Genomic DNA, 20,103 nt, shown 5'->3' on the forward strand with positions numbered 1-20,103 from the left:
CCTATTTTCTCAATCAACAAGCATTCATTCTGGTGACACTCAGAATTCAAGAAAAAAGATCTTCCAAAATGACTTTAGTCCCAGAAAAAATATGAGTCTTTTGAATTTCCATGCCACCTCAGGGCCACATTTTAAAAACACATTTATTTGCAAATTAATTGCCTTCATTTTACTAATAAGTACTTTTATTTATTTATTTTTCCTTTTGGATATTTCAACTGGGTACTTCATAGTCCATATTTCTTCAAAGTCAAAGCTATTCTCTTGTTGTAACAAAAGGCAACTTTGGCAGTTGTGTTAAGCCTTATAATAGGACACGAGAGTGCCATTTATACAAAAGTACTGTTTAGCAACCTTACAACAGAGTCCCCTACACGCCTGGGAAATTTGATTCAGCACCTGTACTATTGTTTCAGAATTCCTCCCCAAAGGACATATTTTCTCCAGGTAATGAAAAATGCCTTGTAAAGAGAGAGAGCCTTCAAATTTTGAGGAACTGCACCACAGGAGATATGCAACAAATGACTGTTGAGAATCTTATCGCCTGAGTTAAAATTTTGCTCCTGCATTTATGGCAGGAAGTAAAAGGCTGGCAGAGATGGGAGAATGCTGTCTATCAATTGTCTGTCAAATTATCCACCGAAAAGGTCATTCCAATGATAATTATTCTTTTAGCTGTTGTCATATTAGGAATTTTTGCCAAAGAGATTTTTTAAACTCCTCAGAACAGACTGAGAGACTGTAACAATTCTCACCTATGAGATCTAAAAAATCACTTCGGAATGCTGACAGGAGTACACAGTAGTATTAATTGCTTGTTTTAGAAATATAAACTTGCTATAAAGATCTTAACTAGCTGCTGGATGACTTCCTCCACTGAGAAATAACTATCTGAGACCAACAAAAAATGAGGGTGGCCATCCAAAGGACGGTCATTACGTTTAGTTTGATAAATTACAAAACTGGATTTAACAGCTCAGAGAAAGGTTATCATGATTTATACTACAGAAACTGATTATTATTACAAATTAACAATTATCAGTGCTGAAGTAAGTCACAGTTTAGGGCTGATCTGCACCATCCATAACACTTCCTAGTTCTACATACATGTTTTAAAGAACAATGATTCAAAGCTTTTGACACCATTATTCCCTATGTTTAGTACATTTGCTGACTTATATTTATCTGCAGCCTCTGAGGTTTCCTTTCAGTCAACAATGGCACCTGACAGGGCTTGCTGAGGTAAAAGAATCCAGAAATATTAGATTCACCAACCAAAGTCACTACCAAAATCAGCAAAAGATGCAACAGATCTGCCACATCCAGGAAGGTCTCCGGTATTTTTGTACTAGTTATTCCCTTCTCAGTTCAACCCAGCTGCTTCTCCTCCTCCCAGCCTTTGTCTACCAAATATACACCTCCCAAAATCTCCCAGATGTTCCCCAAAGGAAGCCAGCTTGGTACATAGGGTTCCATCACCTGTTTCCACTTCCTTCCCTTGAAGTGGCATTTTACCTGTAAGTAAATTAACATGAGAAAGGCCCTCTGTTACTGATTTAAGATGGGGTGGCAGATGCTCAGTGAGATTTCAGCAAGACCCTCTGTCCATTCAGTCAAACTCTAGACATGTCCTTGTCTGTGGTGCATGGCAAGAATGCAAACGGGAAATTTTCTCCTCTTTGTTTTTCTGCAAAATCTTAGTGAATTTCACATGCTTCCTTACACTCAATGACATACATTCTACCTCAAGCAATTGTGAAACCTTGCTTTCTAATATAAGAAATTATCTCTTTCGATAACAATAGTGTCCAAAAGGAAAGAAAGGAGAGAGGAAAAGCAAAAAGGACAGGAAGGTTTGAAACAATGAGACAAAGAAGGGGCAGAAGGAAGAAGACTAAGCCAGAGAGTTCTTAATTTGTGGCCTACCATACTATGTTTGATTTTGGGGGCAATGCATACAAACATTATTAGATGTGCTATACGTGGAGCTGTGTAGGATTGTTTGTTTGGACAGTTGTGAATTAAGACACTGTGAAATAAAGGTGGAAGCCATTCTCTTCCCCAGTGATTAGTCCGTACTTCCTTATCATTGTTTCTGCCAGACATAAGCTTGATAGTGGCAGAGGGCTGTCGGTTTAGGGATGTCACCATTACCCATACCAAACCCATATCCATATGTGTAAGTGGATGGAAAGGGGAATTACAGCCTCACCCTTGCAATGCAGAAACGACCCTTCCTTTTCAAACCATAACCTCTGAATCCTCAAAGAGAAAGAAGCCCCTCTTCCAAAGTCCAGCCCTACTGTTTTCTGCTGCTGAATTAAATATTTCCCAGAAAAACTATGTAAAAATCCAGTAATATCACTTTTTGGTTAATCTGTCACACACATTTATTTTTAATATTAATGTTATTCATCTTAAATGCAGAAAGGGAACTTAACTCCTACGAGCTCTGGCTATGACCTAAATTTAAAACTCTAGGAAGCCATTTTGCCAAATCTTCCCTTGAGTATTAACCAATTCCATTCCATCCTCAACATGAAATTTCAACAACTGCAGTGATACGATAGCATTTTACATCCAAGTATATGTGAATACTGTTTTAATAATACTACAACTGACTAATAAGATTTAAAAATTGTGACAACACGTTTTAAACAAAAATCTATTACTACTTGTCAAAAATACAAGTCAAAATCTTTTCAAAAGAAATACATTTTTTATTCATTCTTTTACTAATTTGGCCATTACACTGTCAATACAATGAAAACTTTCTCAGATTTCAAAAAAATTTTTTAATGATTTTGACTTAGATCCTTTATAGGTATTAAAAGACCTGAATATTTTTCCAAAGATGCTAAATTATCTCCTCTAAATTTTCAACTATATTCACTAGTTGAATTTAATAATAATATATTTTGTCTTTCTTTTGTTTTTACTTTCCTTAATGAGAACTCTCTCCTCCCCCCATCTTCCTTTTCAACTCTATCCATACAAAACACACATATGCGTGCATGCACACACACACATAAATGCACATTTTTGGATGCATTTTTTACCAAAGCCTCAGTCTGAAACTTCATGAGTTTCATTCAACAATAAACATTCAGTTGGTTAGGACCACAGTACAGAGTTAGCAAGTATATTTGCTCATTATTTAAAAATACCAATACTATTTCAGAATAAAACTACCAAATAAGGAAATTCTTATATAATGTCTAAAAATCATCAGACCCAACAACCAATTAGACAATCAAAATTGCATGGCCCCTCAGCATTTCTCAGTGTCAACCTTTCAGCTTCCAATCACTATGCTGTGAAAACTCAAGTGATAACTTCTTGAAAAATAATATCCAAACTATAGCTACTTATACTAAATCAGGTAGAAATGGTAGCAATTATCCAGATAATCCAAGCAAAACAAGGCAAAATCAGTCCAATTATTTAGCTGAAACATTTTGAGTTGTTCTAGATTTAGATAACTATATCTGTTATCCTTTTAGACATATATAATTTGAAATTCTTCCCTCAAGTAAAATCAAACAGATAAGCCCTACAGAGAATATTACAATTTATGAGACAGATTAATTATCGTTAGATACAATTACTAATTTCTTTTTAGATCTTCACTGATTTAAGTCTTGAGTAAATATACACAGTCTATTTAACACTAAATTGTCATACATCATCTACAGGCCATGATATAGTTCTTCACTCATTTCAAAAGATTTATTTGAAAAACATTTTTTTCTTTTTAATTTTGCTATACACTTAATTAAAATCTTCAGGCTTGACCTTAAAGACTGTGAATGGTAAAGTGAGTTAGGATTATTGTGAAATATAAGTTGAGCATTTTCATGATAAAAAAAAAAAATGAGTGGCAACTGAAACAATTTGCCAAGCTCCTGTACTGGCATGTTTAACTCAGGATGGATTTGGGGGCATTCTGCAGAGGGCCACAGATATACTCAATCCTACATTTGCTTGACCCAGATGGCCCAGCCTTTATCTCTTACCACCTCACCATGGAGGATGGGGATGTTAACATCCCTACTCATCTATTTTATGGTTTCTTCTAGAGTGTTTTTGGCTGCAAGTTAGTTCAAGTTCATTGTTGTAAAGAATTCTATTGTTTGAATATACCTGCATTTATTTACCACTTTATCATTAATGGATGATACAGCTGTTTGAGCTGTTTCCAACTTGGGACTAATAGGAATAGGGTTGCTGTGATGTCTTTTGGTGAGTAAATACACCCTTTGCTGCTGAGAAAGACCTAGTTTAACTAGGTCTGAAATAGCAGAGTCATAGGAGATGTGGAGGTCCAACTTTAGTGGATACTGCTAAACAATTTTCCAAAAATGGTGAGTCAATTTAACCTCATGTTCAAAGTGTATGAAAGTTCTAGTTACTCCTCAGCCTCACCAACACCAAGAATGGTCTTCTTCATTTTAATACTTTATAATGAACCAGTAGCAGTCTTGCATTAGAAAAGATATATTTTTTAACTTTTTGTTTGGGATTCCAAATAAAGTTGCAAAGATAGTACAGAGGGTATCCAGTTTCTCCTATGTTAACATTTTAAATAACAATGGTACATATGTCAAAACTAATTAAGTTATTGGTTCATGACTGTTCAGTAAGCCATAGATTTCATTTGGATCTCACCACTTTTCACATAAATATCCTTTTCTGTTCCAGGATCAACTTAGGACACCACACTGTACTTAGTCATTAAGTCTCCTCTGGTCTGGGGAAGTTTCTGTCTTTCCTTGTTATTCATGATCACGGCAGATGTGAAGAGGGTTGGTCAGGCATTTGCTAGAGTGCTGCCAGCTTGGGTCTGTCCAATGTTTTTCTCAAAATCAGCCTGGGGTTGTGTAGTTTGTGGAAGAATACCACGGAATTGAATTGCTCTGCTTAATCACAACATACCAGGGAATACAGTATCAGCTGATTTCTCCCTGGTGATGGTAATCTTCATCAGTCAGTTGTAGTACTAACCAAGTTTCACCACTGTACACTTCCTCCATATCCTATTCTTTGGAAATAAGTCACCAAGCCCAGCCCACACTCAGTGGGGAAGGAGTATCTATCTACATATATTATGTATACATAAGGGAGATTTATTCCTCCCCACCACACCACCTTTATTTAATTCAATTGATCATTTGTATCAGTATGGACTTGTATATTTACTTTATATTTTGGGTTATAAACCAATAATACACTAATACACTATTTATTTTGTTGCCAAGTTTACAATGTAATTTTGTTGTAACTTTCTGTGAAGGTTAATGAAGTCAAACACTTTTTTATATATTTGCCAGCCACTTAGGAGTTCTTTCCTATTCTGCTATTGAGTTGCCTGCTTTACTCTTAGCATTTCCAGAGTTCTTTATATATTCTGGGTATGGCCCTGTCAGAGATAAATATTACAAGTATCGTCTCAGAGTCTACAACTTTTCTCTTTCACTCTTGGTATCTTTTAAGGGACAAGAGTTTTTTATTTAACATAATCTAATTTGTCAGAAATTTTCCTATGGCTTGCATTTTTTATGTCCTATTTCGAAAATAAGCCTAACTTCAAAATCGCATACAAGTCCCGTATGTTGTCTTCCATAGTTACTTTTTGTTGTTGTTGTTAGTCCTTTATCTTTAGATCTACAGTCTGTCTAGCACTGATTTTTGTATATGGTGTGAGGTAAGGATTAAGATTTTTTTTTTTCTATACAGACAGTGACTTGACTGAGCATCATCCCTACCCCACTGCACAGCAGTGTCAAAGCTGACAAAATGAAGGACTGTATATGTGAGGGTCTGTTGCTGGAAAGTTCTATTCTATGCCATTCAACTGTCCTTGTGCCAAAATCACACTGAGCCAACTAATACAACTTTATAAATCTTGATATCCAGTCAAGTAGCTCCTCTAGCTTTTTTGTTCTTCTCCAAGGCTCTCTTATTGACTATAGCCTGGCATCATCTTTTGAGCTGTTCTTTCCTTAAAAGTCTGGTGAGTAGACATCACCCTTTTGTATTTCTGAATGAAGTATTTGGTTGCTTAAGACTAACAAGTAGCTTTGTTCTTTCTTGCCAATACACAGTTCTTTCCTGAACAGCCTCTCCTCTGAATTAGGTGGGTAACACACTGAAACATGTTCACTGACAGGTCTCATGTTAGTAAGTGTGCTCAGGAGCAGGCAGGCAGGCTGTCCGCCTCCACCGCATGTCATCCCTTAATACCAAAAAGAAGGCTTTACTCTAGTGCAGCCTAAAGTCTGAGTCATCTGTTAATTTGACTCTATTCACTTTCCATTTTCTCCTCTTCCTAATTCCCATTTCCAGTGTTTTTATTAATCTACCCACCCACCCCCACCATTATTTTCACTTAACACTCATTTCTATGGAAGTTAGAGAAGGAAGGAACATAAGAAGATATTCAACCTACTTTTTGTGGACTGAAAGCAGACACACTTTACTGACTGAGTTATAAAAGTGGTGGGATTATTATCAGCAAAAGAGGAATTTCATATAAAGGTGGGAACTATATTTCAGCATATTGCATGTAAAAATACCCCCAGGCTATGTCTCAACTAAAAAAAAAGAAAGAAAAAGGGAAAGGATGAGAACCATTGCACTGAATTGTGAATGCCAGAGAGAAAAAGTGCATTTTAATGATTTCTGTGTTCCAACAGATAAATTCCATGCCAAACATAGATAATCAACAGTTTGTTAATTTTAAATTATTAATACCAGCACCTCATTAAAAAAATTAAAAGTCACCCTCAGGGACACGCAGACTAGGTATTTGCGCTGTCTGATCTCCATGTTGCTATTTAGACCAGCTCCCCAGTCTTCTAACACCCTGTTCTGGCCCCCGGGAGGCTGACCTGCACTCAGTAACTCAGCACACACACAGGCTACCTGCGGGGTTTGGCCTTTAGGATGGGCCAGCAGATCAAAGGGTAGGAGGAGAGGGGATATTAGGAGGTTTATCCCACGCTGTGCTCCCTCTCTGCCAGCTCCACCTTTGAAAATGGCAGGAGTGGACAACAATAGGTCACAGGTTCTGATGCTCTAAGGACCTCTCTCCTACATCTGTGACTCTCACCAGATTGGTAGAATGTTCTCCCCTTGCCCCTTCCAGGCCTGGGCTGGTAAGGGCTCTCCAATCTTTTCAAAACTTGAGTGCCTCACTTTCACAAATAATCCCATTATTAAATTATCTTCAGTTATACCTTTGAGCATGACATCTGTTTCCTGTTGACACCCTGGCTGATACAATGATCTAGGTCAGTTGGGTGAGTGGAACAATATTAAAAATAAATTTGTATTCCCTTGAATAAGGTATTGTCAAACATGAACATCATGCCCTTAATGACTGTAACAGAAAATTCGAGTGAATAGTATGCTGAATCAGAATGAGGACATGAAAGCAAATGCCTGGGTTAAGATAAAAAGAATCAAAGCAATTGCCCTTCTACGCATCTCTAAAAACAAACACAAAGGTATTGTTTGAAAACTTTGCAGTGATTATACTATTCTGATTAATGTCTCAGGGTGTTGTTTTGGTTTCAATAAATCACTTTACTGTTTATCTTGTGAGCCTGAAGAAGGGAAAAATGAATTTAATTTTATGGCATAGAAGAAGACATAGATGACCAGAATCTGCATTTATGAAAGAGAGAATTTGATGTTGTGGGAGGGGAAAAGGGAAGACAAAGGACCAGATCAAAATATCAATTAAATAAACACAAGGAGATTTTATAATTTTCTTTCAAATGATCAATAATAAACCTAATAATGAAAATAATAATGATTACTAATAGTTATTTACCACTTGTTATTATTAATAGTGGCAGGCATTTTCCAAGCATTTTATATTTACATACATATGAATGCTTTTGATGCTCACAACTCCATTAGGTCATTGCTAACATTGTCTATTTTATAGATGAGGACACTGACACACAGCAAGGTTAAACAACTTGCCTAAGAACAAGCAGCTTGTGGAGGGCACAAACGTATGTGGCCTGTGCAGTCCTGCTCCATGGCTTGAGCTCTTACTTTCTACACTACATTGCTAAAAATATGTAATATCATCTAATCTGTATTCTTTCCACCTCTTATTTCTTTTGGAAATAATGCATTGCCTACTTGTTTCTTTAAGTTATTAGAAAAGAAACAAAGTCAAATATATTCAGGTTACATTTTGGGTGCTGAGATAAGAACCAGTTTTTAAGAAGATATGAATGTAGACAAGAATTTTGCCTAACCTTATGTAACTTTTCATCTTGTAAAGACAAAACAATATTGTATGAAGTTTATGATGCTTACCAAACAAATGCTAAACATTATTTTTAAGCAATAAGACAATCAAGGAAGTTCTTTTAAAGAAAAATTATGAATAAGTTTTTGAAGAAGGTGATGACTAGAGAAAAAACACAAAACTCTTCTCTAAACTTCTCTAAGGAAATCTTCCAAGATGGCCAAGATTCTCCTTCTCAAAACGAGGTAGAGAAATTCACACCCAGGACAATCATGTTTAGACAATTTGGGCACTCAACTAGAGTTGAATCAGAAGAATAAAAGAACTGAAAATAGAATTTTCTTAAACCTTCTGTATCATGTAAGTAAATTAGGCTGAAGTATGGCCTACAGATTTGGAGAAAAGATCATCCTTGGGAGTCCAATCAGTAATTTATTGATCCTCAGTGAAAAAGAAGCTGAGCGGGTCGCTGGCATCCTCCCGTCTAGGACACAACTAATTCTTCAGAACAGTGCATTTGCTGAACTCACCAGGATAGAAACCCAGTCTTCAATTTCACTACCTAGAATTAAGTGAGGAAATTTGACTGGAGTCTCTTTGGGGAGAAAGATGGATAGACTGATAGAGAGATATTCATCCAACAACTCATTAGGTTCTTGGACCCCTGGCTTAGACAGCACAGGATATTGTTGGTGGTTGTGGAAAGACTTAGGATCCTAGTTCTTTCTTGCCATCTAATAGGAAATAAAACTAACACTGTCCCAAATAGAGAGTCACTGAGAACCACAGAATCACAGGTAGGCTTAAACTTGAAGTTATATTTTGTCCACGAACCTCTCTATCAATCAAAGACCCAAATAAAAGAGTTAACCAAGCTATGGGATGATATCCCACATGCCTAATGGCACACACTTGAAGGTTTTGTGCACATCTAAATCTACTTATAAGGTAAGATTTTTTTCAACTGTAAAGTTTTGTTCTTGTATGTATTATTATAACAACAGTTATAAATTATAAAAATGGGGACCTAAGCAGTTAAGAGACTCACTCAGTAATTTATTTTAAGTCAACTAGATTGCAAGCTGTTTGGGAATGAGTTCATGACTTGTGTTATTTTATATTTCTCTGGAAGCCTAGCATAATACTTTTCATCTACTGGATCCACAGTAAGTAATTAGTGATTAACTGAAGTCAGTGACAGGCACAGTACCATCTTCTGTAGCATTGACATCAGATATACTGATTCTGCAGCTACATTCTTAAGCCCAATCATCTAAAAAAAGCAGATATTAGTTGTGTAAATCCCAAACTCTTGCCGTAAGGGCAGTTAACTGTAACACCAAACTAAAGTCATGAGGTCAAAGGACATTATTCCTGAACTGTGACTAAACTAAGAAGTTTGCCTCATGCTTTCATATCTCTGGGGTAGGAAGTCTATTTGTTTTAAAAACACAAGTAGAGTTTAATTGATCATCACAATTACACAGAACCAGATGACAAAAAGCCATTCAGCTTGCTGTTATCCATGCCATTTTTCAGAAGAAACAGTGCAAAGGGATATGGAAACACCATTCTTATCAACAATTTTAAGAAATATGGACATTGACGTAATGACTTCTTTTACTCAATATTATCTTAAAACACCAAATGCAAGGGTATGATTTTAAATAGGTTGTGCTAAGGCAAAAAGCCTACTCACTAACTTTCCTTGATCATGCCATATTCCACATACATGCAAGAAGTAATCAAAGCCAAGTCTTCCATATAAACAAAGAGAAAATAAGCAAGATGGACCACATAATTCCCTTTAAATTGGCAAACAGAAAAAAAAATAATGAAGCCCAAATTTCTTCCATCTGTAAAGGAGTTTGAGGTGTTTTTCAGAATTTCATATTCATACAGAATAGTAATCAGAATTTTTCTGGTATTTTTAGAGGGTTACCTGTATTTTTCTACAGCTATCAAGATTTACCCATTAAACCCAGGGAAAAAAAAATGAGTGCCCTTTCCTGTGTACCATGTGATGGGTGCACTGTTTAATGATATATTGACAGGTGTGGTGGTAATATCTGGGAGGTTGTCTTCTTTTATCTGGCAAACATTGAAAAAAAGGGTAAACACAAAAGAGAGTGAACTTTTCTTATGGCAACTGCTAAGCAGAGGCTATCACCTTTCCTTATCACCTTAGAATGTGAGAATGAACAGATCAAGCTGTTTCAGTATTTCTTACTTTCATTGGACCAAATCAAGATCTTAGTAAAATTTCAAATTGGATACAGAGCAAGGAAATTACCAAGTGTATGTATATTGGGGCATAATTCATCATATGGCTTTATCAGATAAAGCAAATGAGAAAATCCTGAACCAGTCATAAAAGCGTGTCCAACTCTGAGTGACTTGTCCTTAAGATGGATCTTCTGTAAATAATTAAATTAGTGTTTTTTTTTTCCCTTGCCCATCTGGGCAGAAAGAAAAAAAAATCATGCACACACACACACACACACACACACACACACACAGAAAAGAAATCTCAAAGGCTAAATCTTTTATTTCTAAGTTGTTAGTGCAAAAGAGACTTTACCATGCATTGAATTGTTAGCAAGATCCCTGAATTTCAAGCTGGCAAAAGAAAATCAACATCATTACTATAAATAATTTGTTTAGGTCTGATTAGGGATTTATGAGAAATGTAATCTATTTTATGGCCACAAAGATTTACATGCATAAAAATTTGAGTCATGTCATTAAGGAAATTTCAATACAGATAAGTAATTCAAAAGCATTTTGAAATAGACACGTGAAAGTCTGTGAGGTTTGGAAAACCAGCACCTACATTTAGACAAGGGAGGGCCACTCTGCTTGGTTCCCCTTTGGCTCTCTTTAGACGGGTGAGGACTGGTGACAAGAAAGGAAGATGGAGAAGGCAGGAGACCGTGGGTGTGCTGGGGTGGGGTGGGGGTCCTTCCCTTTCTTTTATTAAAAGGACAAACTACAAATCATTTTATCAGTGGTCCAGGGAACCACAAGGGGCTGAATATGACAGCATGGCTGAAAATACTTTCACTACTCAGGGACTAGGCTTTGGCAAACATGGCTTCACTGGACTTACTATTAAAAGCAATCTGCAAGAGAGGCTTGAAAACCCAGGGGTCTAATATCAAGCAAGCAGCAGGAAGGTGACCTTTCATTCCGTTTGTTTATGAGAGGATCTGCAGACTGTGTCTCAGTGTGGGTCAAGCATCAGCAAGAGGCCAAAGGGGAGATGGTGAACTCAGTGGGTTTTTTTTGTTTGTTTTATTTATTTTTTATTTTTTGAGGTCATATAATCAACTCAGAAAATACAGCTGGAAAGGAACAAGAATGAAAGCTTGGTTTTTATATACTCTCTTACATTTTTTGGCAAGTGGCTAACGGCAAATTCTCTTTGATATTTCTCTCTTAGAATACAACCAACTTAGTATCAATTTAAGTACTAAATTTGGCCATTAGATATATTACAGAAAATTAAAGAAAAGAGACAAAAGGAGAACTGGAGCAGATGGTGAAATAAGAAAATTAAGACTAAAATACAAAGATGACCTGGATAGAAAATAGAAAAATGAAAATAGTTCTGTTAGGGTAATGGTAATTGTTTATTTTTCCTGCTTAACATTCTATAACTTAGTAAAAGATATCTCCTTTAAAAAACATTAATAAGAATATCAAATATTTTTAAGCAAAACTCATCATGTTTTTTATAAAACGTTACAAACTGATTGCCTGTCTATGAGTGAGGTATGTATATATCAACTACTCATTTGCAATTACTCAGAGGAGAGCTAATGCCACATATATTGAAAATTTCATATTTGAATTATCATTCGCATTTGTACTTCACTAACACAAACAAAAATTACTCTTGTGTGGTAATTACCTTTTAATATTTGCTAGGCGTTGCTTGTCTTTAGGTATTGATTTTTATTCTTTCATTTAACCACATACCTCAGGCCCTCTTCCAGGGTATTTGAAAAATTTTAAATATTCAAAGTATAACCTTTTTTTCCCCTCAGGCAATTTTCCCTACTCTGAAAACAAACTAAAATAAAAACCAAAACAACAATAGCCAAAGAAGAATGGCTCAGAAATGCTGTGACCTCCTTAGCCCTGATTTAGTTGCTGTCATGCCAGAAAGCATGCACACGCTTTGTTGACTGTATGGCTATGACTGATTGATGCCAGCCTGGCAAGGTTACCATAGCTAATTACAACATCATTCATCTAAGTCTGCATGAGAGAAAAATATCAGGCTCCCAGGGAAGAAAAACGAAAAGAAAGAAAAGCTATTCTATAGCTGTTAATTTTTGAATAATCAGCCCTAAGATGAAACAAATAGGATGAAACTCAGTGACCAAATTATGACTTATGGATTCGTCCAAGCAAATGACCTCGGTTCCCTGGTAATTTCAACTTTGGGTTTCATAGCCCACAGCAGAGAACTTCCAGCAACAAGGAGCCCTCCACATTCTTACATGCTTTGTGGTCAGATTCAAAGGCTCTGGCCGAAGCACTAGCTCTGCTCTGTGTGTGGTGTGACTGTGTTTGTCTAGGATCAGATGCCAACACTTAAACTCCCATTATGGGCACGGCAGCTACTTACACATTGCAGCCTAATTAAAGGACTAAACTTCCTCCTTCTTTATTTTTTCCTTAAGATCAGTCCCATAAAGGGATCTGATTTCCTTAAAAATTCAGACAAATGTTCCCATGTGTTTCCCTTATGCAATACATTAGTTAAAATCAGATAGAAAGTGGTTACAGTTTTGAACACTATTCTACAGCTATACAATATTTTCTGAGAACTATGAAAATAAAGGGAGGAGAACTCAGTGTTTTGAAAATAATTATCATGACAAACAATCATAATTTCCATTTCAGTTTTGAAGAAGCACAAACACACATGGAAACAATAAAGAATCTGAGGCACCTTTCAGCTTTCAAGTCTCAAAAAACAAGAATCACTTTCAAACAGAAAGTGAGCTATCTTCAAACACACAAGAGGAGAATAAAGCTCAAACCATTTCAACTTCTAGCTTTAATCAGATTGCTTTGTATATGGGTAATACAGCTCACAAGACTGGCGACAACCAAGTTTAAAGTATTTTTTATCCTGACACACTGTTTAGGTTACATTGCTACAATAATCACAACTAAAGAAATATTTTCTTATGGAAGCTTGAACCCAAAATAGCACACCTCAAAAAGTACTAAGAATAATTATCTAAAGGCCTAAAATAAAATTACTAATTAACTGGGGCCATGGGATGGAAATTGACAGGGCCAGGGAGTCAGATTCAAATTCAGCTTAGTATTAATGAAATTCTTCTGAGACAGTCACAGCCCATTAGAGTAAGAAAGGCTTGTTTTATAGATGAGAAAACTGTGGCCCAGGGAGATATAGTAGAGACACATCAGGGAATGACCTAGAAGGTCTCAGTTCAGAATATGCAATTCCAGGAAGGCCATCTGTATCCAAATTTATTTATTTACTTACTTATTGATTGGAAAAATGTGGTCCTAATAGACACAGGTTCAATGACTTCTCTGGGCTCACAGCTAGATCAAATCTTGTAGGGTCAGGGACCAGCTCCGTATCACTGATTCTTAAGGGACAAGGTTTGGGCCAAGCTTGGGCTTTGGTCTCATGAGGTCTTTTGGGCAAGGCCAGTGAATGATCATAAGACAGCATAGAGACTAGTTAGGGGAAAGCTAAAAGACTTTTATTCTTCCAAACTTCAAAATAACTGACCTTAGTAATTTGTCTTATTTACAGAAAGCCCTGTAGATGGATACTTGAAATGTCAAAAAGCAGTACAATATTCACAATATAAAAAAAATTACCTAGGTATCCCATTAGTATATTGGTTTTGTGCAGTTTCCCCCCCACCCTGACATATACACATGCAGGCACCACACACACATGAGAGGAAGGAGACAGGAGCAAATTCATTTCTGAAACTTACAGAAGGATTTTACAGAACTTTTCTCCATCTAATTTTCTGGTCTTTATTCCCTTATTAGCTTTTGATTTATAGCTATTCATCATATATATTTATTAATTTACACTCTATCTCAATTCTAAAAGGATATGAGGTACTATTTTATCACATATAGTATTAAAAGACCTGGGTAATTGAAATCTACAATTAATCCAAAAAATGTCATGTAGTTGAAAGAGCACTGTATTAGAAGGTAAGAGATTTACAGGTTCCAATTATAGGTCTTTAACCAACCAGTTATTTGACATTAGAGCACACACTGAATCTAAGCTTTTATTTGCCATATAATTATGTCAATTGTCTAGAAAACTGCTAATTATGAAATTCTATGGAACTATGGTCTAACTCGAGACCAGCATTTTACAGAAGTTGTTCTATGGGGTGTCAACAGTTCTTTTGGGTGGAGGTAGGTTTCTTTGCTGTAGGACTTCTAAAAAGCAATAGGATTGCTGCCTGCTCATAACCTTCTGCATTCCTTTCTTTGCTGCTAGCATAGCCAATCCTATTTGTTCAAAGAGTGAACATGAATAAATTAGAATAGCATCTAGAACTTAAGGGCTCAATATATGTTATTAAATTAACTAGAAACAAACATTTGTTGAAATCTCAAAACATGTGAAAAAGTACCAAAGGGTTTCCACAAAGAAGACTTGGAATATTCCTAAAGTAGGTGATTTTAAAGTCCAAATGGACTCTGAATTAGATTCCTTGCTAATCCACCTGGCATTTTGTTCTACCATGTCTCTTCTTTTTAATAGACTGTTAGGTTAGCAATATCTGGGCTATGCCATAAAAAAACATTGACCCATTTCAGAAACAGAATCTTAACATGTTAGAATGATTTGCTAGTTAGGGCTGAGTCAGGACCTAGTCATGTGGCATTACACTAGAAAGTCCATTATAAAATAAATGGTAGGAAATAATGTAGACAAATGAAGTTGGAATTATTTGGTTACCCACTAGATTTAAAACTCCTTTTATAAATTAAAAATATATACACTGGTATAAGCCTATGAACCCCTTTAGGTCTGTAGAAGATTTCTTCAGTTCATCTTTGTAACCTTCATGGTTGAATGAAGAATTAGGATATATATTCATTGTACACCTACTGTACTATCTCAAAGATCTGCATAAGGCCTCAAAAAACAAGGTCATATCTGAGCTTCAGCTTAAAAGGTACATACAAGTTCACCAAGTAGAAAACAGGCAAAGGATGAGCCAGGGGAAGGGAACAGTACCCACCAAGACACAGAGGTTTGAAAGAAAGTAGCAAATTTGGGGAATGTCAGGAGGCTCCTGGTGGCTACAGGTTAAGGTGACTGTAGAAGAGTGACTCATAATAAAGGTAGAAAAAGAGGAAGTAGCCAAATCATGAAAAGCCTGTGAATATAAACCTCTACCATATTCTGTGCATAAATATTTCATCTTGGAAGATAAAGAACAGGAGGGGCCAAGCTCTACGTGCATGTGGGGAATGTTGCTGGTTTTTAACAATATTCTTAATGATGACCTTGTGTTGGAAAAAGATAAAATCATTCTGAATGTTAAGTATATTTTTATTTCAGATTTCCAAAAACACAAATTGTAGGTGATTAGTGTGACCTAATCATAAAAATGTCTTGATTTCTAATATTTGCTAAGTTGTGTCTTGTTAAGTGAGGTAAGCATGTGCGCTGATTACGATTAAATGCCTTATCTTCTTGAAGGGGTCTTAAGAATTTGAAAACCCGTGGGAATAAGCTCTGCTTCTGCTGTTCCAGCCTGGGCAAATAAGCCCCCCATGTGAACTGGAACCCGTCCCGATGGCCTCCAGGAGCCAAGCGGGGAGCAGAGATGGGCTGGAGACAGTGTTTGGCATTTCACATGCACTTTGTTCTGAAGGATCGCTGGGACACAAATGCTTCTCCTCCTCTAACTGCCTCTCCCATGACTCATCTGAGCAGGATCTCAGAGGTGGGGCTGGCAGCACAACCAGGCTGCTCCCGAACCACCATGAACATCATCTGCTGCCATGCGTATCCCTCCATCATAAGATGACACGTGCCCAACATTGACCACAGCCGGCCCTGGGGGCAACAAAAGGAAACCGGAATGGGCAGAAACCAAAGCTGGTTGTGCTGCTTCCTTCTTTAACTTCTCTTAAGAAACTTGATAAATATGGTTTTCCTTTACTTTTAAAGTTCCAGAAATGAAAAGTTGTCAACCTGATGGAACCATGAGGGTAGATAAGGGATGATTTTTTTCATCACTCCTCACTGCCCAAATTCCTCCAGCTAATTCTGAGGAGCCATCTGCATCAGCTTGCTAACAAGTTTGGACATGGTTCTCTGTGCAATAGGAAGCCAGTGGAAGTTGTTAAGCAGGGGAGTTATATAATCAGATTTGTGATTTCGAAAGGCAGCTCTGGCAGAAGGAGGGATTGGAAAACGCAGGCGCAGTAAAGAGGGAGGTCACTTCGAGGGCTCTGCAGTAGTCTGATTGATGGTGCCGCTCTGCCCTGCTGCAGGGTCATGCACAGGAACTCGAGATGGTGCCACGGTCTCAGACCAAATGGCTGGAAGGCCACGCTGACCACCTAATAGCAAAGGTTATCTAATTTTAATTTAATCATTAATCTACTGTACTGGGTGAAATGGAATTTGAAGCCAAGGACTTAAACATTTTCAGGGTTTTGATATATATTCACAGTATAATCCCAGGAAAATCACACTGACTTATTCTCTTAGAAATAGCATTTGAGAGGAGTACAGGAAAATTATTCCTGACCCTGGAGCCAGCAAGCATTCAAACCACGGTTTCGCCACCTAGCAGCTATGTGATTTTGTATAAATTACCTACCCACTCTGTGCCTGTTTCCTCATCTCTTAAAAGAGGGGAATAATAGAGTCCAACTAAGTATTATGAGGCTTAAATGAGCTGTTATGAGAAAAGGATTTAGAACACCATCTTGAGGTCAGTGCCTGGAGTACAGCCCCCATTAACAAATACCTGTGACCCTTGACAACACAGGGGTTGGGGCACCAACCTACCCACCCGCTGTGCACAGTCAAAAATCTGCATCTAACTTGACTTCCCAAGAACTCAACTACTAAGAGCCAACTGTTAACTGGAAGCCTTACTGATAATGTAGTCCATTAACACATATTTCAGGTTACATGTATTAAGTACTGTATTCTTACAATAAATTAAAGAAAATGTTTTTCCACATTGTCCCAAATCTCCAAAAAGTGTTGCAATATACATAATGAAAAAAAATCTGCATATAAGTGGACCTGTGCAGTTCAAACCTGAGTTGTTCAAGGGTCAAGGGTTTTCTCTTACTAAAAATGAGTAGTGAAGAAGTACAAGGTCCACTCTCAGAGAAGAGGAAGCTCAGCTTATTTTTCTCCCTGCATTCAACAGATTTCTCAGATGGTTCAACAAAATAAACGGAAAAACTGAAGAAAAACCAACTTTTTTTTCCCCTGAGAAAGCTCATAAAAGGTGAAAAATTCCCAGGCACAGAGGTATGCTGAGGTTCAGCCTTTTGAAGACCATTCTTGCTTATACATAGAATATTAAAACAAGCATGCGTAATTTTCTCCTTTCGTGTTCCCTTATTGCCTAATTTCCTCCGATATCATTTACATAATAGATAAAATGGCATCCATTATGCAAATGAGTGATAGGACTGTGAGGCTGCCGAAGCCACAAACCTTACTCTATATGAAGAGAAGCTGCCACAAAGCCCTCCAGTATCTGCATTCCAGCAGACTGCCTCCCTAATAGGGTTTCCAAAAGATAGAGGAAAATCACGGAGACTATAGGTCATTAATTTCCAATTGGCTTATTACAAAAGGGGCACCCCAGATGCTTCCCAGAAATTAGTTTAAAAAAAACAGGGGTAGTCAGTATTGTGGCATGTAAAATAAGTTGTACATTATACATATAGTTTCAAAAGGGAAAAATCTACTATTTTTTAACGATTTTAAGAATATGCTTTGTTTTAAAAAGAAAAAGATCCCTTTGCAAAGTGGGAAAAAAAAGTCTGTCCTGGCTTGAGAATTAACCTATCTATAGCAGTAGCTTAGAGCTGTCTCAAACGCATGTGTACACTCAATAGGAATAAAAAATAATTGTTTTAAATACTAAGATTCAGTGGATTTTCAAAAACTTTGTGTTGCTAAACTTACTAAAATTTATCTCTAAGAGGTATGACCAAAAACTGACATACTATTTCTCTTGGAGTTGTGAATTCACTGAAACTTTAGAAGAATGTTTATTTTTTCTTTCCACCAACACCTTCCAACCAAATATAACAAAAAAGAACTCTGAGCAAAATTACTGGGTGAGGTGTTCTTGTTTGAATAATTCAGTAGGACAGAATTAAGAAACTAACTTCAAAATGTTTTCTCCAAACTCTGAGATACATAGTTTTCAGGAGAAAAAGAGATGTTTAAAACAGAAAGTGACCTTTATTTCTAGGCTGGATTCCTTGACAACCCTTAGCTTTTTCCAAATGACTTTTTTTCAGGGACATTTTCTATTTTTTTCTAAGTGATCCTCGTGGGCCACAGATGAGCCTCCTCACTTGCAGCCCAACTCCTCCCACATGTTACTTCAAGGGCACACAATTCTGATTCACCTGCAATTCAAGAAAACACTGCATACACTTGCCTGAGCATCAGCAGCTACAAAGTGCTCCATACAAAAATAATAATAACTTCGGAAAAAAATAAACCATTTTTTAAAGTAAGAGAGCAACAGGGAAGTCATAAAGTAGAAGGAACTGACAATCAACAAGATGCTGTATTTTCACTAGATGAAAAATGTTACATTAAAAATACACATACCAAATCTCAGAGCAGAAGAGGTTACTTCAATATCCCCACCAATGGGTTTAAATGCAGCCAACTGGGCAGCCACTTCCGTCTCAAAAGTGTCTGGGCTCTGCCGACCTGCAGGGTTTCCGCTGGGGCTCTCAACCTTGTGGAGTGGTTCTTGTTCATCAAAAACAGCAATCAGCTACAAACAAATCCAACAACACTAATTACTTTGCATGACATGCATATCACATGAACACTGTACCTAGCTGACTGTGACTTATTTTTTTGCTTTTAAAGAAAATGGCCTCTGAAAAATTAGAACTTTAATGTTACTGTACTACAACTACTAACTCGATGTTATGTCTGAAAGCATCATGACCAGGCATTCACAGTTTGTCTACCTCTTCCTGAAAGAGAGGGCCAGTTTTGGTTAACTCTCTTGAAGGAATGAAATGGCTGCCTTTCCACTTGCCAACTTTGCTAATTAAAAGGACTTCAGTTACCTCTTTTAAGAGTGTTGCCAAAACAAAAGTTGAATACGTAGAAGTCAAAGAGGAGCCTTACATTCTGGAAGAGGGAATTCCAATCTCAGAGGGCTGAACACATTATAAAACCCATAATTCTATCTGTCCTTTAAGACACAACCATAATAAATAAGTAAATGTGTATTTTGCATACAATGCATTTATCTTGTACACATGGATGACCCAGTCTTATGCATGCCTTTTTTATAATAATGTCACAGAAATAATGATGAAAATAATATTTCCACCACATTTAAAAAACCGATTTTATTTTCCTTTTCAGGATTTTAAGTGTTAAGCTCTCCACTTTGGCCAAATGATTAGAAAGATGTAGTCCTACTGATTATTTTTATACTAGAATAATCTTTCATTAGTTCATTTAAGTCTGCTCTCAAATCAGTGCTACCAATTAAAAATAGAAAATGTATGTGCTCAATTTCAGGAATTAAAAATAATGCCTTGGGAGTAGC

The 20,103-nt window shown here is 36.8% G+C and overlaps 1 protein-coding gene across 6 annotated transcripts in view; it reads right to left on the reverse strand.

The window, feature by feature from the left end:
- Positions 1-20,103, reverse strand: part of PARD3B (par-3 family cell polarity regulator beta) — a 985,497-nt gene that overhangs the window by 548,880 nt on the left and 416,514 nt on the right. For all 6 annotated transcript variants that reach the window (XM_057503666.1, XM_036928150.2, XM_057503667.1 and 3 more), the window contains one exon: positions 19,137-19,308. In XM_057503666.1, the coding sequence (XP_057359649.1) occupies positions 19,137-19,308 (172 nt within the window). The remainder of the gene's footprint in view (positions 1-19,136; positions 19,309-20,103) is intronic.

This window comes from Manis pentadactyla, chromosome 6 (assembly GCF_030020395.1).
Source record: "Manis pentadactyla isolate mManPen7 chromosome 6, mManPen7.hap1, whole genome shotgun sequence".
Lineage (NCBI taxonomy): Eukaryota > Metazoa > Chordata > Mammalia > Pholidota > Manidae > Manis > Manis pentadactyla.